At 54.5% G+C, this 20,662-nt stretch overlaps 4 protein-coding genes across 4 annotated transcripts; all 4 read right to left on the reverse strand.

Annotated features, from left to right (window-relative positions):
- Positions 1–25: 25 nt before the first annotated feature.
- Positions 26–2,094, reverse strand: HNM1-4 (Choline transport protein; the record flags this gene model as incomplete). Its single annotated transcript, XM_037317217.1, has 8 exons — positions 26–194; positions 274–542; positions 596–906; positions 959–989; positions 1,041–1,282; positions 1,341–1,555; positions 1,607–1,798; positions 1,868–2,094. The coding sequence occupies 8 exons, from the start codon at positions 2,092–2,094 to the stop codon at positions 26–28; spliced, it is 1,656 nt and encodes a 551-aa protein (XP_037186238.1).
- Positions 2,095–3,015: 921 nt separating this feature from the next.
- On the reverse strand, positions 3,016–4,822 carry CGCA056_v001959 (putative peptidoglycan-N-acetylglucosamine deacetylase; the record flags this gene model as incomplete). The annotated part of the gene is made up of 5 exons (XM_037317218.1): positions 3,016–3,853; positions 3,903–4,051; positions 4,102–4,197; positions 4,252–4,489; positions 4,548–4,822. 5 exons carry the CDS (start codon positions 4,820–4,822, stop codon positions 3,016–3,018), a joined length of 1,596 nt encoding a protein of 531 aa, XP_037186239.1.
- A 5,253-nt stretch (positions 4,823–10,075) lies between these two features.
- On the reverse strand, positions 10,076–12,157 carry CHS8-1 (Chitin synthase 8; the record flags this gene model as incomplete). Its single annotated transcript, XM_037317219.1, has 3 exons — positions 10,076–10,300; positions 10,353–11,930; positions 11,978–12,157. 3 exons carry the CDS (start codon positions 12,155–12,157, stop codon positions 10,076–10,078), a joined length of 1,983 nt encoding a protein of 660 aa, XP_037185120.1.
- A 5,430-nt stretch (positions 12,158–17,587) lies between these two features.
- On the reverse strand, positions 17,588–19,228 carry CGCA056_v001961 (Chitin deacetylase; the record flags this gene model as incomplete). The annotated part of the gene is made up of 5 exons (XM_037317220.1): positions 17,588–17,648; positions 17,760–17,927; positions 17,993–18,872; positions 18,928–18,992; positions 19,059–19,228. 5 exons carry the CDS (start codon positions 19,226–19,228, stop codon positions 17,588–17,590), a joined length of 1,344 nt encoding a protein of 447 aa, XP_037185119.1.
- Between the last annotated feature and the right edge of the window lie 1,434 nt (positions 19,229–20,662).

Genomic DNA, 20,662 nt, shown 5'->3' on the forward strand with positions numbered 1-20,662 from the left:
ATCTATCAACATGAAACCTGCGGTTTCATTGTGTCTCAAGCAGCGGTGTGTGCGCATCTACTGTAGACGCACGCAAATACCTTCGTCTCGTTGACGCGAGCGTAGCTTTGTCGATGCTTGGCCCACGGAAGACACCCTTTCTCGAAAAACCCCACCCTAACCAAGTTAAGAAGAACAATACCGATGCCACAATGCTGTAAATCATCAGCTATCAGGCTCCACCAAGACCTATCGACTGCCTTTGGTTCTTCCTGTGCAGATATAGTCACTGACCTGTTGTAATTCATGTTGTAAGGTGTTATTGGATATTCAGTGGGAAGACAGCAGGCGATTACCAGCAACACAGTCCAGATTGTCGATATGAAGTTAACAGCGTAGCCAAATCGTCCCAAGCTGAATGGTCGCTCAGGGAGAAGCTCGTCACGATCCACGAATAGGAGAATGGCCTGTGGGATGACGTAGGATCCGACCAGAAAGATGATAGAAGCGCTCACCATGAGCTCAAATGCCGTCTCTGACCCAACGAACACCAATCCATAGACCTAGTAACTCCTTAGTTTTGGTATCGCTCTGGCGCAAAATGAATGACTCTTACGATGGAAAATGCCGCCTGTATTATGACAGCGTTGAGAGGCATTCCGAATCTTGGACTTATCTGCTTCCACAAATCGGATCGCGGAAAGCATTCGTCGCGTGCAGCAGACCACAGTGCTCGGGACGACCCCGTTATGATTGCGACCACGCAAGCAAAGAAGCATATTGCGAAGGCGACCATGAGAAGTACGGTTATGACTCGACTCCCTGTTGCTTGATAGTACAGCTGGATCAGGGGGAGTCCACTAGGTGCATTCAGAATCTCATCAATGTCCTTGATGACGAACATGCAAGTGCATGCAAACGGAAAAACTGGTATTCAATTAGTGCGAGAAGTATCGTGGCCGAAGGGCTCAAACACTACCTGTTGCCAGTCCGATTATTACTGGGTAGATCTGAGTCCTGTTAGCACACTCTCGCGAGGAGGGAATTGCGAGAATACCCACGATCACTTTGGGGGCAGTAACAGTGGGATTCGGGATTTCCTCCGTCATGTGGACACCGGCATCCGTTCCGAGGAACCCATAGAGATTATTGACGAAGCAAAGCACCCATGCGAGAGAGTGACTTTCCCATCCGCTGGATATCGTGTTGTCCGTAAATACCCACCTGGCCGAGTTGTAGTTGGGGTAGCTGCAGAAGAGCATTGTAATAGTTGTTACTACTAGGGTTGCCATGGAAAATACGACTTTCCTCGGCAGTTAGTCGAGAGCTTCAATGTCTCCAAGGGAATCTTGTAGACGTACAGATGAAGCCAGTCAAAGCCGGTAGTTTTCGGGCTCCAACAATGTTGATAGTGGCTCCAAGTACCATGATAGCCACGTAGACAAGATACTTGTGCCATGGGTCGATGATGTAGTCGGGATTCATAAACTGCACGATGGATAGGACCATGCCAGAGATGAAGTTACATGTACTTGCGCCTCCAAGCCAAATGCCCAATACACTTATTACGGCAGTGCTTTCAGGCGAGTTAATAATAGTTCATGCATTTCAGAACGTACTGACTTACCTGTACGAAATGAATGGTCCCCATTTCGGGGGAGACAGGATATAGGCCCAGTAGTATTGCCCGCCGGCGACGGGGAATGCAGAAGTCAACTCAGCCATCCCCAATGATATAATGCCAATGAATAAAGCCGCAGGAATGAGCATTAATATGCTGCCAGAAGACGATCCCTGCTTAATACCATTGCCGATGGCACTGCACAAGACAACCAGTCAGTTACGTTACTGTAGGATGTCTGGAGAACCTGAGATTTGAGATGCTAACCTGGCGAAACCATTCCATGTACATATCACAGCATAGGACAAAGCCAACAGAGAAAATGTAGAGAACTGCCTCGGCATCTCTCGACGGTACCCAGATGCCTCCAATTCCGCATCATCGTAGTTGGGCTGGCCATCAGTATCTTCAATCGGAGGTCGGGCTGATGCGCTAGGTACTGTCACTCGTCCCTCAGCATCCTGGCCAGGTCTCAATCTTGAGGCCGGTTTCATCGCAGCCAGTCGTTCCGACCGAAGCTTACAGGCATGGGCTACCTAGATGCAGCGTTGGACGACTGAGGGAGGTGGTTGAGACTGCGTTTTGTGTCGGCGATGTCGGCGACGTCGGCCTGACTCAAGGATCCGCTCCCCGCAACGCTAGTAAAACTCGCTAATAGCCCGTGACCTACAGCAGTCATTCTAGCAGCGATAAGCATCTTTTTCGCTCTTGCTCGCTGAGACAATCGGATACCTTATCAACCCTCAGTCAAACTTTTCAGGAAATGAAATCCAGCAGCCTCGGAACGACAGCTGGCGGCCGGATATCAAGTCCTTGAAGAAGACCGACCCGGGAACGGCAGGTGCGGCCCCACTCCGGGCGCAGCAATCGGCTGGCAGCAGTCGGCCAACTCCCTCGGCCGCGTGAATTATTGGAAGCCCAAAGCCGTGAATGATCATTGGCACGTCGCGGGACCAGCCTGTGTTCACGGTTTCCTCACAAAATGCTGCAAGGCCAGTGTGTTGAAAAAAGGCCGTACTCGGCGTAAGGTATTCGAAGGAGGAAAGGACTTGCGATGTGAGCTGAGTTCGGAGATGTTGCGGCTGCGAGAATCTATTCATCACGTCCATCATGCACAGTGAAAGTCAGTGTATTTTCAATGGTCAAATGACACGATTTTCTGCGTCCTCATCTTTATAGAATGTATCACAATGCCTTTCATATACCACAGTCTACTTCATCACTGTAGTCAATTAAGCCCTTTTTACAACCACCGATTATACCCTGAACTCCTTCATAAGCCGCAACCTAAGAACTTGTGTTCCATTAAGACATTACACACTAAAAGTAGTCCACATCTCATCAAAATGAGGGGATAGAAGAGGAAGAAGTCATGAGATCAATCAAGCACACATCATGTCGTGCAACTAAATTACTCAGTTGCATGCGCCAAAGGCAGGCTGGCACCCGGTACCGCAGTGGTCGGTAGTGCTTCCACACCAACCATACTGACTACAGCACGTGGCACCAGGCTCCTTGATACAAGTCGTACCGCCCTGGGTCGAACCACAGCGGCCGTTGGTGCTCACCGGCGGAGTACCTGAAGGCCCGTTAGCCGAGCTGACGGGAGTAGATGAGCTCGCAGGCGTCGATGACGACGGCGGCGCAGAGCTCACACGTACAATCGAAGTTGACGCGCCCGAAATGGCACAGGTGCCGTAGAGGAGCTGGCAGGACGCGCCGCAGTGGTCGGCGGTGTTGCCGCACCAGCCGGCGGAGGAACAGCACGTGGCGCCGGGCTCGTTGATGCAGGTCGTGAAGCCGAAGTTGGGGCCGCAGCGGCCGTCTGTGGAAGGCGTGAGGGTTCCTGTGGGAGAAGAGACGGAGATGGTGAGGGTGGTGGCAGTGGCGCGGGTGGTGGTCGTGCCGGAGCTGGGCGGGGCATCGCCGACGGAGCGGTACCAGTTCTCCTGGGGGTCGCCGAGGCACTCTCCGACAGTGACGGACTTGAAGCCGTTGCGGAAAAGGGACTCGAGCATGTGGTCTGTCAGGTTGTAGACGGACTGGTAGACAGGATCGTGCTCGATTTGCAGCCACTTGGTGTTGGCGGGGTCCTTGCCTTCCACGTTGTCATCCCAGATGTCCTTGGAGTCCTGGATGAGCTCTGGGCTGTCATGAAGGTAGCCCTCAGTGTCCAGGTTGAAGTAGGTGATATGGTAGCCAAGGTCATCCAAGTAGCCTTCACAAGTGGCGTCACAGGCGGAGTAAGGGGGTCTATAGATGTCAGCCAGGTCTTCATTGCGGAGAGAAAATTGTAGCATACCTCATGTAAGTCGGGAAGTAACCCAGCAGGTCGGCGAAAGCGATCTCATTGTAGATCATCTGGTTGCGGAACTTCTCTGCGCTGATGGTGGTGAGTCTCTGGTGGGACCACGTGTGGCTAGCAACCTGGTGGCCCTCGGCGATCATGCGCTGGCAAAAGTCAGTTTGCGAATCCATGTTTCTGTAACGAAGTCACTTACTCTGATCAGAGCAGGCCAGTTGGTAGTCGGGTCGTTGATCTTGCCCTTGCCCAGGTTGTTGCCAGTGATGTAGAATGTAGCCTTGGCATTGTACGCCTACACAGAGATCAGCCAAACTCATTCGTCGCTACCTGCCTGACAAAAACGTACCTTCAGCTTGTCCAGCAGATCCTCGGTGTAGATGTAAGGACCGTCATCAAAACTCAAAGCAATGTCACCGTACTGCTCGCAGTGATAGATGGCCTCGCCGTAAGGCACCGGGCCAACCTTAGTGCGAGCGACGTTAGTCGTGTCCGGCCCGTCTGGGCGGATGTTGGCATCGCATGCCGGGCCGTACTCAATCATGCACGACGGCGCAGAGCAGTAGAGATACCCTTGACCGCACCATCTGCCATACGTCTTAATATCTCAGTCTTGGAAACATCTGGGATAGAGACATGACTTACCCTGCGCTGGAACAGCAGTATCCATCGTCGCAGACCTGGTTGTCGTAGTCCGGACCGCAGCGGCCCACGGACTGACGCGCCTCCAGCTCCGAGACCGCTGGCGCCGGCTCAGCTTCCGCAGCGCGGCGCTGAATCTGGCGACGGGCCGCAGTGAAGTCCTGCATGGCGCGTCTCCCAGTCATGATCTGGGGCACGGGAAGCCTGTCGCCAGAATCGGCGCCGTGTGCAGCGGCTAAGCCGAGACCAGCCGCGAAAGCGAGGGTAGTGAAATGCATCGTGAAAGTGTGCGGGGAGTACAAATTGGTGGTAACGAGTGATTTGTCCCCGAGGACACACACAACAGCGCTGAACGAATGGACTATGGCAAGGCAGAATTCAGTGAAGAACAGGGCCAGGCCAAATGGGACAATGTACACAAAAGCAGGAGGTGAATCTACCGAAAACACTGCTTTTGGCAACTAATTACACCGTGGACCGGAAGAATAGCAAAGCGGACCAGACGGCTCGGGGCCGGAAAGTGTGTTTTATAACGGAAGGGCATGTTCATCTGATCGGGTGAGCAAGCTACCTTGGGCATGTAGGTAGTCTCTCGGCTGAAAATACGACCCTACGCAGGCGGCGTGAGATCGGCCGCAGCGTGCTTGGCTCCAGCTCGGAGGGGGAAGTAATTACAGCGAGCAGGTCTCTGCCGGAGAGAAACGCGACGTTCTGTATGTGCGTGTACATTGCTGGTCATCCCCGCATGGCGGTAGATGCCTGCACCGTGGAGCGAGCTTCCAATGAGACATGGGTGCTTCGAGGCGGCGGCGGCTCCCCGTTGGTCGGGGCCCTCTGCCGGCAAGTGACTATTTTAGTCACCTCCATCTGATAATACGAGGGCGAACAAGAGAAAAGCAAGGAGCCTGCAACGTGAATAAGACATGGGGATGGTTCTAGCGCAAGTAGCTGAACAAATCCCCGAACGTCACGGGTCACTGGCGGCGGTCACGAACAGAACTGGCGGTGATTCAGGACGCCACTAGGCATCTGAGAAGACAGTTCTGACATGGCTTGAAGATGTCAGAACGTCCTGTGAGTGAGTGGTGGATGTGCCGACTACGGCCACCAATCTTGGCACTCTGGTGCCTGACTGCCTGTGAGATGTGTAATTGGAGGCGGCGCAGGCAATATTGAATCCATACATGACCTTGTTGTGTGCCTAACACAAGAGATGGTGTACAGACAGCCGTCGTTTGAGGTACCAAGGCAAGCCAAGAGAGCCTCCATCGAGCACAGGCTGACTGGACGTAAGCCGACGTGGATCCGAAGACAGGCAAGTCAGCCGTTGTGGGGTCTTGAAGAGCGTCCAAATCGATCGAGGAGTGCGTCAAAAGCAAAAAAGACCAATATGAGAAAACGAGGATGGTCATTGAGGTGACAAGGCTGGGCGTTGGTGCTGATGCCGAGCCCGCGTACGGCATAGTAACGTGCCTTGCAGATCAGCCGAGTAATAATGCTGTGGACAACGATGGTATGATGGCATTGGATTCCTTTGATTGAGCTGCTTGCATATTGACCTGTTGCCCGGCTGTTGTTGACGCACAGCAGCCTGGGCTATATTGAAGAGGGGCCTCACTGTGATGTCTCCAGCTTTTTCTCATGTAGGTGAGATGGGGCCAGGATGGGCTGTGGATGATGAGATGCACTCGTTTTTCTGCAGTTGGATTAGTGAGGAAACAGGCGTGGGAAGAAGACGAGGTGAGAGGGAGGATGAATGGGTGAGTGAGATGGAGACTTGAAAAGTGCTGTGCAGCAGTGAAGCAGCGAGCTGGGGGCGGAGAGCGAGGCAGGGCGATAATTTGTGGGGTGGGTCCGAGCCGCACGGGCTCTTTTTCTCATAAGAGAAAGTGCATAAACATCATGCATCAATCGAGGAAATACCCTGGAACCCCTTTTGGAGGCTATTCCCCCGATTATTGCCTCCCGCCCCGGGTCCATGGTCAGCTCACCCCCTTAACATGCTCTACCGAAGGTCAAGCTACTCGCTCCGCGCCTGCCACGTCCCACGAGCGCCCCTGACCTGCCGAAGTATTGGCTTGGCAGCGCTCGGTGTGTGTTTCCAGGGCCGCTGTATGCCATCTTCAGGCGTCAGATCGCATCTTTCCAGCACTTTTACTGCTGTTTTTCAGGCCATGTCTGCCGAAAAGATGACCCGGACCAGGGGTTCCTCGCCATCAGCTCACTGTGTCTGGCGAGGGAAGCTTGCCTTACTCGAAGCTTTCTGGCGCTTGCTTGGCAGTCAGCTTTACGTTGAAATGTGACTGTTGCCGCGAAACGTGGACGATTTGCTCGCGCGCGGCTGTGTCTCTGAGCCCGAGTCCTTGTTTTTGTTTTCCTCCTGTCCTGGTTGTGGTTCCTGTGATGTGACGCTTACGGTGGGATTGCAGAGCCCTTTGCCGGCTGGCTCCCTTCAGTTAGCCTCCCATCATGTCGGCAAAGGAACCCCCCGATGCTCGATTGACAGCAACGTCGGCCACCATTCTGGCTCGTCCTTCCGAAAGGACGCCCCAGTTTCGTGCAGACACGGGATTGCCCAGACTTGAGACACTGGCCAACCGCCAGCCGTTGCAAGGGAGGCTGCTCTCTGAGACCAGTCTGGGTTCGCCATCCGCCGTTCCCACGTTGCCGTCGCGGTCGTTGCTACCAGAGTGGTAACAGCACCTGAAATGGACGATTCCATCATGCCTTCACCGGATCACGAAACTCGACGAGGTGGCAGTTTACCCCCGTGAATTGCCTCTTACAGAAAGAAACAAGAACCTTAACTCCGGGCTCGGTACCCGCTCATCGGCCTGGAATAGGGTTGGCTCGCTTCGCACAAGTCCCGTCGCTGTGTTGTAACTCGCTGCAACCTGCGCATGTTGCCTCTGGGTTGAGTACGCCCTCTGCGTATGCTGCATCATGGCGCAGCAGCTCGCGCAGGGTGCAGCTCACCGCATTCGGTTGCACATTCGCACAAAAGGGAGAATTAAGGGACCGGGGTTGCATATGTGGTTAGCAACAGTGAGAAAATCGAAAGAAAACTTTTCAGTTCATGTTGCCGGCGTCATCGCCCGGCGACCTTTTGTTCGATGTCGAGGCTGATGCCAAGGAGCTGAGATGGTATTATATGACGATGGCTGGCAGTATGAGGGGTCTGAGTGCATAATATTGCGTGCTGGCAGCTGCGGAGGCATGTGGCCTAGCCCTTCTGTCTCATGGCGGTTATTCGTATCCCATGTCGTGTGTATTGTGATACCAGATGTCTTTTTTTCCAAGACAATGACAAGCCCTGTCTTGTGTGAGACATCGTACCGGTCGCTGAGTAGATTGGTGGCTGGGATACGATGAGATGAGGGGTAAAAACGATGAAGACTTCGTTTCCTTGCGGAGCGCGGTCTTGGGCCAATTGCCTGCAGGCTTGTCAGACTTGAGCGAATATATCCGGGAATAAACCAATTTAACACTTCCTGCGGATGAGTGGACTTGCAAATGAAGGCAGTCGAGACATCGCGCCAGAATGGCGAGGATGAAGACATCCGAAAGAATGCCACTGGACGGGTGCCTACACGCGTAGTGTGTGAGCTGCTCTGTACTCTTCCCGCGCCTTTTCCTCCATCCCTGATGGAGCTTCTGTGGGTGTTCTTTCATGACATGGAGAGATCGACATTCCGGTCGGGCATGAGTAGCAGGCGGAGGGCGGGAGTGATGGGGCCTTGTCCGGATCACTTCCCCAGGTGGACCTCACTCAAAGCTGTTCAAGGTTGAGACGCGCTCCGCTGGAGCCCAATTCCATCCCTACACATGTGGCAGGGCTTTGCGTTGTGCGATTAGCTAAGACACTCACCGTTGAAGTTCTCGACTCAGATGTGCGATAAATCGCTTAGTCTTCGCCGCGACTCACCGTCGCTGACACAACCACATGGGTTCTAGTGTGAGAGAGTGAGATGTTGTCGCTGAAGGAGGCGCGTAAGTACTTTGGAGAACTCATTACAACTCACCGGAGCCTCACCACACGATGGATTGTGTACGATGCGAAAAGGCGCCAGCGGACGACCATCACTCGGGTACCTGATTCTAGCGCCGGCGGACCTGCCAAGCTGGGCGTGGAAATGAGTCTGGGTTGACGATGATCTTTTCGGGGGCCCATCGCGCCTTCGCCGCACTAAATCGTTTCGATTTTCAGCCTTCGGGGCGGGAGCTAATTAGTTCAGATGGCGCTGATCTTGCGAAAGACGGTAGGGCTTGACGGGATCTGTCTCCTCCCACATCACGGACGTACAACTACGGTTGACGGGTCCACGACGGCGAGGTTTCGACGGGGGCACGGAGGCATAGCTTCCTTCTCCTAGCTCCGTGTTAGACGCGATGCGACGAGCTACTTTAGCTGGGACTGCAGGGTTGGGTTGCAAAAGCACGCTCAAAAAAGACGTTGACTGGACGCGTAATAGCTTCATTTGGGTTGATGGTGCCACCGGCTAAACAAGTTAGTTGGGTCCAGCTATTAGTTCGAATGCGACGTACCTTGGAAAAGAATCTCCAAATTTGTCCCTGGAAACAATTTTACCGTTTCTTATTGTTCGCGACAGCAGCGGGATGGAAGGTTGCGACAGGATAGAGCTATCGGCATGGCGGAGATTCAAGGCGTGCCACACATGTGTCGCAGCGCTGTCTTCGCGGAGACCAACCACCGCATCCCCCGCCGTCGTGACAACGGTGCAAATCAATCGTCTCAAAACAAAGACATACACAGCAAAACAATTGAAAGCATGAAAATGGGTCAGCCGTCTGTATGATTTTGGATTTCGTACGTGATACTTGAGAAAGGTATCTATGCCTCATAAGTCATTCATGGAGCCACCAGACCTAAACATTACATTAAGAATGAAAGAAAACAAATGATCGAAAATAAGAATGAAGATCCGACAAGACAAGTCGGAAATATGAAGACAGAATCAAAAGCAGGAAGGAATCGAAGAAGACACAGGGCCCTGCCAGAGCGCAGCCCCGCCATCGTCGTTCGTTTCAGTCCGTCTGTACAAGGGCCCTCCGCTATGTACGAGCTCTCCAAGCCGTATGTGATGATGCTGTCGGTGGTCGATGGTGATGAAATGTGTTCCTCCTTCCACAGGTAGCCCGTGTACTGCCATTACCTGGATATATCTGATATCAACTTTTTTCCTCTCCCTTGGTCGTGCGGCTCGCCCGGATCCTCCAATCGCAAGCCATGTCTCACCCTCCCAGTCGTCGCGTTGACGAGTCTAATGTTCCCATTTTCAGCCCTACTAAACAGTCGCAAAAACGCCACATGAATGATTTCGACAAGTAAAAAGAAATGAGCGAGAAGTGACGAGGCAGCAGAGGCTTGTCCCGATGGGATGGATGGGATTGGGGAAGGCCGTGATTCGGCAGCGACCCGGGCCCCAGGCTCCACCGGGCGGCGGCATGGTCAGCTGAAGCCAGCTCATGATGCCGCCGCATCTGTCGCTGTGTCGAGACGTAATGCGCATTTAATGAGTGCCGCGACCGCCCTCGGCGTCCGTCTTTTCGTCGTCGCCCTTGATGACCTCGCGAGTCTTGCCCCACTTGAAGTCGTCCGAGTAGACGAGGGAGTAGCCGAGGATGATCATGTTGAGGAAAGGCGAGGTGCAGAGGTGGAAGAAGTACCCGACGAAATACTGCATGCGCTCGAGCATGTTTCTTGGCAGCCAGAAACCGATGCAGAAGGAGTAGATCTGCGACATTGTCAGCCATGAATCATATCGAAGAGTCGGCGAGGGAACTTACGTATCGAAGGAGCAGCAGAGAGAAAAGCGCCATGAATACTGGATCACGGACGAGCTCGTCACCACGGCGGATGAGGATGATGATTAGGGCGATGACTGCTGCCATGATGAATGGGGTGATGAACCAGGTGCAGACGGCGATGATCGACTGAAGACGCTCGATGGGGATGATACCAGGGCGGAAGATCATGACGAACTCGTTGGAGATGGATCCCAGGGCCCAACGCTTGCGCTGAGACAGGAAGACATTCCAGTTCTGGGGCACAATCGTGAAGGCCTTGGCGCGGAGAGCCTGAGCGGTCTGGCGCTGGGGGAACAGGGAGAAGATGATACTGGCGTGAATGGAGTCTTCTGAGTAATTGCCCATGATGTGCTGGGTCATCAGGTCGTTGGGCTTAGGGCAGTATCCGAAGCGCTGGCGAAGGACCTCATCACCAAAGGTAGCCTCGTCAATCTTGATAAGCTGACAGCATCCAGGAAGACAGTTGACCTTGCCGGTGATGCGCGACTGGAACATGCGGCGGAGACCTTGAGTTTGGGAGTACTCGACGGACTGGTACAGCGACCAGAGACCCCAGTTCTTGCCGTCATAGTCAACACAGACGTGGCCACATACACCGACAAGTTTGGGATTCTTGCGGATCTCCCTCAACATCTCCCAGATGCAGTATTCATCAAAGACGGTATCAGCATCCATGCCCACGAGGTACTCAATGTTTTCCAGGCCCTGGACGACGAAGGCGTTGCCGACATGCTCGAAGAGGTCGTTGTTGAACATGGTCATGACGTTGACGGAGCGCTTGTGGAAATGGTACAGGAACGAACGGGCAAAGCACAAGCTGTCGCGCTTTCCCTGGTTGTACCGCTTACCAACGAAAAGGTAGGGCAGTCCCTTGTAGTAACCGGTCTGAATCTTGGTGGGCATGAAGAGACCATCGCGAGCGCGGTATCCGTTCTCAAAGAAGCGCGTTGGACCGGGCTCGAGGATGTCCTGCAGGAGGTACTCTTGAGTGGTCTTCTCCATACCAGGGCCCTTGACGTTGCCGTCGACAACGATGAAAATCATGCGCGGGTGCTCGTCAATGTTCTTCTGCGCTACCAGGGAGTCAAGCGAGCGAGTGAGCTCTTCGTACGTTTCGTTGTAGCATGGCAGAAGCATGACCATGCGTTCCGGGGTCTCCGGGACCTTTTCTTTGCGGCGGAAGCACCAGAAGATGGTCTTGAAGAGGAGGTGGCCGACAATGAAGACGATCATGATGAATTGGAGGACCGTGTTGGAGCTGAGCAGAACGATGAAGAAGTAGTGGGCGACATGATAGGTGAACGAGATGTAAATGAGCGCGGCATTGATGCAGAGCAGACCGATGAGAAGGCACCACTTCTGGAACCTCAGCAGAGACTTCGAAACCACCTTGAGCTCTGCATCTGAGTCCCATCTGAGCTTGGCCTCCTCTTGCTGGACGGATGATACGAAGGATGCCGCAGACTCGCCGCCGCGAGACTGCCATGAGCGATGGCCATTGGAGCCGGGTGTACGTTGGCCGAAGGGAAGATCGTCAGTGGTGAAGCCCACGACGGACTAAACAGTCAGCTTTACTCATACAAGGTGAAGCTATTGCGACTTACAGAGCCCTGAGACTGGATTCTTGAGGGGTTGAACGGCCTCGGAATGGACAAACTACGGTGGCTACGAGCCGGTGTTGATGATCCAGAGTGAGCAGAGGGAGCCAGGGGAGGCCGGCTTGCCTCTGCCATGGCAGGCGGAGCCGGCGGGGGAAGAGGAGGAGAGGGAGCTGCCCGCGTCATGGTGTTGACTGGGTATACGGATGGAGTTGAAGAGAGGTGGTGATCCAAACGAAGGCCTCAAGAACGACGACAGCGGTTGACTATCAAGTATAGAACGAGGAACGACAGACGACTGGGGGAGTCAGGGATCTAATCAAGATCCTGGCTGGGGCCAACAACAAAACGAATGTGGTGACTGCCGGAGGCAACAGACAAAGTTCCTGCCGAAGAGAGGAAGAGAGTGAAGGGTGAGAAGTGGAGGGGGAATCTATATGCCTACGGATGGGATGGCAGTAGATGGGAAAAAATAAAAGAGGGCCAGCATGGGGTAAAAGAGGAGAGCATCAGCACGGCGGACCTAGACTTCCTCAACTTGGGTTAGCCTCACGAGGCGGTTGACTCGACCAGCTGTCTGGTTTCTCGGAATCAACGCTCTACTCAGGCTCAGGTAGAGTGTGTGGTAGCATCCAGCTAATTCGCGGTCCGGGGGTGGGCATGGACCGCGCAGGGTCTCTCTCGGAGCCAGCAACTTGCTTGACCTGACATTGAGCTGCTTCCTCGACGATGTGCGGCCATGTCTCGCAATACGGACTATTGATCCGAGTGCAGCAAGTTGCTGGGCTGGGCCGAACGATGAACAGATTCGGGCATGGCCACAACGATGCCAAATCTAGCGTCAGCTGAGGCAATGGCAAGCAAGAAATCGACAAGCAGCAAGCAGGTTCGATCATGTCCACTTGGTCCAGCCACGGGGTTACGGGAACAGTCAAACGCCATTGGGCAATTTGCAAGGGGATCAAGCCATCCAACGACGTTTCCCGCCGAACGTGTGGTTGGGTGGTGGAGATGAGACAACCATGCCATCCCATATCCATGTCCAAAAAGAAAAGGCTTCAACAGCAGCAGCACCATGCACAGCGGCGGCTGCAGGTGGATGGTTGGATGGCTCACTTCAGGACCCCCCTGGGTCCTACGCCGGGTCTCCTTGGCTCGAAAAGTCGTAAAGTCTCCTCCGTGACTTTCTGAGCTGAGCTGTTGCCGCCGCTGATATTGCCCGCTAGATTCGCTTGAATCCGAGAAACGCCATGATCGCCGTCAGGCGGCAGCCTGTATACGAGCGGTACAAAGCCCGTCACTCTGCGTTGTGTGCGATACTGGAAAAGGGCCAACTCGCTCACAAGACGTCCAGAATAAGGATCGGCGTGGTCCGAGGGGACATGTGGCGTTGTCAAACGTCGACATTTGGTATGGCGTAGAAGCAGGAGAGGACCCTAGGCAAGCAGCAAATTCGGAATAAAAACGAAACATCATACCGCACAGACATGCACACCAAAGAAGAAGAGGCGCTCAGACGGCGCAGCAAGAGATGCACGGCCGGTACGACGTTCAAGACGGGAGCCGCTCGCTAAGCAAGGCAAGGGAACGGCGTCCGTTTCGACCGGGGGTGGGTGGTCGACTGGTAATGATCCGGCCCTAGGAACTTAGCGCGGTGAAGCTCTCCGCTGACACCCCTGTCCAATATACACGTCAGTTTCAACTTCAGGACACCGCTGCTTGCTGAAGTTGCGAAGTGCAGTCTTCGTGCAGCTACGAGAGGTATTTTGAGCGTGAGCGCGGATTGGGCCCCTGGGGGCTACCACACATGCCACAAAGGCCATTTGGAGTCCTTGGCCTCCGTGTTCGCGGGTGATCTTCGCTTCGAGAACGACGGGGGCGAAGGAAACAAAAGAGCCGCAGATGGATTGGCTGCGAGAAAGCGTTGGCTGGGTTCGGTTGGGTTGAGCTTGGTGACTAGGCTGCTCCCTCTCGAGGCAAAGCCAACCAACCTCTTTCCGAGAACAAGACAATACTGCATCGGCGGGGCAAAGTAAGTCTTTGGGGCGGCGACTGGATGGTCGATATCGCTGATGGTTGCTGCAGCAGTGAGCTGTGAATCGGATCAAATCAGATCAAACCCCGGCCTGCCAAGCCCGTGTTCGTGGGTTCGTAGGCTGCAAGAGTGGGCACCAAAAGACGTGGTACGGTGCCTGCCCATGCAAGTGGGTGGCCTCCGCACGCAAGTAAGCTTAGAATCTGGGCTGTCGATGAGAGGACAGACAGGCTTCAGCAGGCCAGGGCAAGGCAGGTCCGTCAACGCCTTCACTCAGGCACACACAATTGTGCATTTCCTCTGTGTGGTTTAGGTAGATGCGCGTCTTAGCTCTAGCTGTCTCTGTACGCGGACGCTGACCGAAAACTCCGGGCGAACGACATCGTGCGTATCGTACATGGTTGCGGCATGTATAGCGGCGCGGCCTAATGTCTGTGGCATCAAGCCAATGCTGCCAACACTGCACTCGTGGTTCTCGACGGCCGACAAGTACTTCGGATGACTGGATGAGACAGGATGAACGACACAATTGGTTGTGTGGGCTCGCTCTCAACGCTTGCCTCGAGCCTCCTCCTACTTGGTACTCGAGTTCAGACCGCTGAATCATCCCTTCCACCGCAAGATCCGGCTTGCCAACGTTTACCTAGTGTTGTTGAGGGATAGCAGCCAGGCCCCGGGAAAACCATTGCATCGATGAATGATGTTCAAATTGCCAAGAGGACCCTTCTTTTCAACCATATCCTTTTCCTTGCCGTCGCTTCTCGTTTGGGAAATCACCGGTTGGAAACGCTTTCTTCTGCGGTTGATTGCAGCCCCTGAGTAGTAGCAGTCGGGGTAAGGGGAGGGCATTGCTTCGAAAATGGAAGCTTTTGTTGCCCCCTCTGACACAGATGGCGGTTTGCCGGTAAGCCAAGAGGTTCCAGCGGTAGGTGCGTTGAGGACGTGCGGTTGCGGTCGTTGTGGCCCGTATCAGTCTCTCCTTGCTAGGCGCGTAAGAAGAAAAGGCTGTGGCGTTAACGCTCCAGGTTCATCACACCATCGGTGGGCGTTGTAGCAAGGTTCTTTGGACATGGGTGAGGGGAGAATATGGAGTCGCATCACAGGCGTCAATCCCCAGGACCCAGCTTTTCAGCCTGGATGGATTGTGCGACTGGATGATGGATGAGGCGGACTCTAGCCCCTGTGGGAGGGTGAGAGATGGAGAGCGGGGCGGAAGAGAGATGCGGAAGAGGCTTGCATGGTCGTTGCGATGAGGATTGATGGTGAGAAACACATCGACAACCTCAAAGTAGCAAGGGGCCAGAAGGCTGAAGGAGGGGGAGTGGGTTGCGGTGTGTGAGAGGGTGGCGACGGTGGGACGAGGAGGAGGGAGGGGGGGGGAGGTGGAGGGGACGGGAAGGGAGATGCACACGCCCCTCCCTTTGCTTTCTCTTGCTTAACCGTCATAAAATGCCCCGATGCAAGTTTGCAACTATGTATATATCCGTTTACCCCGATAGTGATTGGCCGGGGTTACAGGTCGCGGGGAATTGGACTCGGAGGGGTGGGTCCAAGACGCCCGACTTCCAGTGCTAGCGGCGGCGGCGGAAGCGGCCCCACTTCGACCCCCGATGAGAGTTGGCGCGGCGCTAAGCACGCGGCATCCCAGTTCCTGCAGTAGCCGGGACCTTCTTTTCCAAGGTTACGCACGCTTGGCACCTCGGGGACCGGGGTCCTCAGCGACCGGCCAGTGGTGCCATTCGACAATTTCTCGCACTGAGCTTGACGTTGAGGTAAGATGGGAGGGACGTTCCGCGCTAGGGCAGAAGACCGCACGCTTCGTCCGGAGACACAGGACTGTGAATGGCACAGAAGAGGCTTTCGTGTATGCAATGTACCTGCACCTCCATCCTTGGCCATTAACCACGTTGTCCATCCTGTTTGTTTGCCTCGCCATATGGTGTACTACTGCCTAATCTAAGCATAGTATTCGCCGCTGCAGTCTGCTGGTCGGCACACTATCGAATTTCCCCCACGAAATGCTACGGTGCGGCACGTCTTTTTCGCCCCCATGTCGGCCATCGAGGCGCACCTTCGCAGTGTCATCTCGTCGCATGTCAACCCAGCACGGGGTTAGTTTAGTCCAGAACTCGCGTGCGCATCGCAGCCCAGTTCCGGACCATCCAACAGATCGAATGACAGATGTTCTACCGCGCAAGTTGTGCTGCTAACATGATCCCAAAAATAAGATGAGCTCTGTTAGCTCGACGGCACTAGCTCGCTGCTGGCCAACCCACTTAGCTGGGCGCTAGCATCGCAGAAGAGCACGGCCTGGCGGAGTTTATTCAGCAGTTCAGCTGCCCCTCAAGGGGAAATGATCGAATTCCACAAGTCGATGTTTTCCCAAGGTGAGAGAAATGCGTCACGATTCAGGATGCTTGGGCTTACGAACGAGGCCCTTGTCGACAGAGGCAGCTTGGTAACAACTTCGACCGCCTTGTCTATGCCCACTGCACAGCTGTTTCTGCCGCACAGATCCATTTCCCTCTCGCCGTATCTCCCATTCGAGTAATAACCTCGCCGCCGTGCGTGTGGGTGAAGCTTTTTTGGCGTTCTTCGCTTCATTGCTGACTGCGTATGCCATCCAATGCCCACGTAAGCTGTAAGCTCGGGTAAAGTCTTGGGAGACAGAAACCTTTGCCGTGCCTTGGCAGGCCGAGACGAGTGCCGCACGAGGGCTGCCAGACCCCAGCCATCGCAGATCGCTAGAGTCTCGGCACCACGAAAGCTCGTCATACGTCGTAGCGCAGAGTCGAAATTCCAGAAAACTTTTTGCTGGCCGAGGCAAATTGTAAACACCGGTTTTCGGGGCATGTCCTGCCGCGATGGTGCCACTGCGATATGAGCGTGGTCCCTCTTGAAGCATCACCAAAATGATCACGAGAATTGCGTTTCTCCGATGCTACGCACAAGACATCTCGGGCCTCCTCGTATGTGGAAGGTAGCCACGAAGAATAAACCGTTGTAGCCTGCCTTGCGACCCAAGACAATTCGGAGGGGACCGACCTGGCACGGGGCCTGGTCAGCTGCGGGCGGCGGCGAAACAAAGACATAGACAAGCATTAGGAGCACGAGACCGGCCGTTGAAATGTCGCAAAATAGGTTGAGACATAATCGCTCACGATTAGGTTAACATTAAACTATTTCCAACGCTTTTGCCGCGATGCACTTGCGTTGCAGCTGCGTCTTTATCCATCGTCTCGGCCGTAGAGATCATAAAGGTAGGTGGGAAAGGTTAGACAGGTCGCAGTGCGTCCGACGCCGACTTGGCTGTCAATAGGCAGACGCACGTTGAGATGCTAACGGTTTCTTCGCCCGCCTGCCCGAAAACAAAAACAAAACATAATTAATCAAGGTTTTTGACGTTGCCCCTCATGCTCGTTGTCATTCCTGGTTGACAGATTGCAAATGAAATGGCTTGAGTAGAGACCCTGGAAGCCGACGAGGGTGCCCCGAGGATCGACCATGCTGTGCGAGTATGGCGGCCAGCCTCAAGGTTCAGTGCAGGCCGCAATACGTGCTGCACCACAAGTCTGGCCCGATCAATTGCAGGTGCCGAAAAGCGACTGGCAGCCAGTTCCGCAGTGCGTGTCAGTGTTACCACTGGTTACATTCTCGTCAGTATATCAAGTTTTTCCATATGATCGCCATCGGATGAACCATGCCCGTGGAACAGGAAAGCTGGGGAAGAGGTGATACGGGAGAATGACTTACCAGAAGCCATATTGCGAGCAGCAGGTCTTATCACCGTTGTTCTTGCACGTGGCATTGAAATCGCTGCCGCAGAGACCGTTGGTCGTGTCGCTCACGCCGGAAGATGGAGGTGAGCAGGATCCGAAGCCCGATTGGCAGCCGGTTCCGCAGTATGACAGGCTGGAGCCGCTGTGTAATGGGGCAGTATCGTCAGCTGTGTCCTTCATTGCGTCAAATGTTCCCGGGGATCTTACCAGAATCCATAATAAGAGCAGCAGTTTCCGAACGCAGAGTTTAAGCATGTGTAACCAGTGGTGCCACCGCAGGTTTGGTCCGGCGAAACATTGCCTGTAGCCGCAGGAGCGGAGGATGTTGACGCTCGAGAAGACACAATCAGGGTAGAGGACGCAGCGGCGCGAGACGCCGTGGTCGAGGCTGTGCTTCCGGTGCTAAGTGCGCCACCAGCTGTGCGGTACCAGTTCTCCCTGGGATCATTGAGGCACTCGCCCACGGTCACCAGACGGTAGCCACGCTCCTTTGCAGTGTCAATCATAAACTGGGTCAGGTTGACCACAGTTTGATAGTGGACATCATGGGACAGCTCGATGTAGCTATTAGCGGCCGCGTTTGTCGAGACCCCATTGGAGAAGCGGTCCTTGCTAACCTGGATCAAGGTCGGAGAATCGTTCTCGTAGTCCTTGGTATCCACGTTGACATTGATGATATGATACCCTAGAGTTCTCATCAAAGTTTGACAGCCCGAGCCAGCGTTGCACTCAAGGAATGGGGGACGCATATAGGTTGGAATCCAGCCGAAGAGGTTTCGGAACGCCATCTCATTGTAGATGATTTCCGTCCTCTGGATAGTGCTGTTGACCTCGTTCAAGTTGCGGTGGGTCCAGGTATGGCTAGCAATCTGGTGGCCGAGGCCATACATCCGACGCAAGATGGCGGGCCATGGTGTAGTGGCGTCGTCTATGCGCTTCTTGCCGATGTTGTTGCCTGCGACGAAGAAGGTGGCGGTGACGTTCTGGGCCTCGAGAAGATCAAGGAGTTGGGATGTGTAGATGTAAGGGCCATCATCAAAGGTCAATGCCAAGGACCCTGGGTTGGCGCAAGTGGTGATGATTGAGCCTAAGAGATCATGCATGTTAGATCCGTTCCACGATGCATAAGCAGATGAACACACCATAAGGCACGGATCCCACAAGGGTACGGGAGATGCTCTCCGTGCTGGCGCCGGGAGGCGGGAAGCTGCCAGGGACGTGTTAGCAATGTGCGGCGCATGGCGAGCGCCATCCGACGTTCCGATGGACTTACAAGGTATCGCAAGAGTCGCTGTATTCGAGCTGGCATTGCGAGCCGCCGCAGTATTCTTCCGTCGTTCCACACCAGCCGGCCTCACTACAACACTCACCCGGAGCGCAGGACCCAATTCCGGGCCCGCACTCGGCGCGCTTTCGCAGCGGATTGTTGAGTGTGGCGGCCATGGCGGCCCCCGAGAGGACGAGAGACAGTAGCGCATGCATGGCTAGAGAATATGAGGCAGTTCGCGATGCAAAGAGGGTATGATTCCGGTCGATCGACACTGCGGGCGAGATTGCAATAGAGTTCACAGGTCGTTTGAGGACGGCAGAGAGCGGTATTTACAAAAAGATGCGTGCCGGGCAATAACTGTTCGTCGGCCACGCCGAGAAGTTGGATTTCACACGCCGGTTCTGCCAAGGACGCCGACCTGACTCCAGTACTTCGAGATGGGGATAAAGAGAGCAGAGGGCTGGCTGATGGAGGCGGTACCGCTTGGCAGCTGGTCCATGGCGCTGGCCATGTGCATATAGTCTCAATATTTGAGCTTAAGATCTGGTCAGACGGGACAGACGGCACTTGCCAAAGGAAGGCTGGCGTCCCGACCCTCGCGATACGAGGCGTTGCCCCTCCAAGTCGTGTGGTAATGCTCCATTGTTCAGCATTACGACCTCGCGCTACGTCGTTGTCCACGTTGTTGGAGCCGTATATCCGGTTATGGCATTGGAGGGGCCTGATGTGACTGACAATGACAGGCCAGGCTACCGGCAGATGCCCACAGATGGCCACATTAAGTCCAAAAGCTGTGAACCGTTCAGAAACCGAGAATCGCCAACCATGCATCAAGTTGCAGAGAAGCCCATATTGGGATCCTCCTGATGATGACCCCGACGTGCCCGACTAAAGGCTGGGATCCGCAACTAAAGCTGGGTACGAGTCCAACTGCAGGTGAGCATGGTGTGTTGGCAGGCTAACGAGTAGAAGGAAGAAAAATTTTCAGGCAATATGGAATGGGCTGAGTGAGACGGTACAGATTGGGACCTTGCAGGCTTGCAGAAGCTGAGTGAGCGAGTGTGTGAGCAGGCTGGTGGTGGTGTTCCCCCAGCTTGCCCAGGCCAACCAGCCATAAAGAAGATCCACGGCAGCTGCCCGTTGTGCGCTGGTGATTGATTAATGATGTGCTTGCAGTGCTTGCAAGAGAACAGGGGAAGACCCAGAGGTAGATCAGCGACCAGTACCTGGGATGTAACCGGCTGTTGGCCGGGTGGATGAAGTTCGAGAAATTCCCCTGGTCATAAGCTGTGTGCCCTTGCCGATATGCCATTCAACTATCCGAGCGTGGTTCGCGGGGCCAGGACAGGTTTAGCGGGAGGGGCCGGGGTGCTTTGGGGCTTGAGCATTGTGGCCAAGAGGCACGCCAACGAACCCTCACATCGCAAGTCTCTTTTCGGATTGTATTGTTGCCCCGCGTAGTGCCCAGCGAGATGAAAATGGAGGAGGTTGACAGAAATCGAGTTGTCGTTCTCCTTGTCTCAAATGTTATCCTTGTGAATGAGTGCTGTTGCCGATCAAGGGAGAGCAAGTGACATCGCAACTAGAAGTGCAAGCGCCAGGCTGGT

This window comes from Colletotrichum aenigma (genome assembly GCF_013390185.1).
Source record: "Colletotrichum aenigma strain Cg56 chromosome Unknown KSG_Cg56_contig01, whole genome shotgun sequence".
In the NCBI taxonomy this organism is placed as follows: Eukaryota; Fungi; Ascomycota; class Sordariomycetes; order Glomerellales; family Glomerellaceae; genus Colletotrichum; species Colletotrichum aenigma.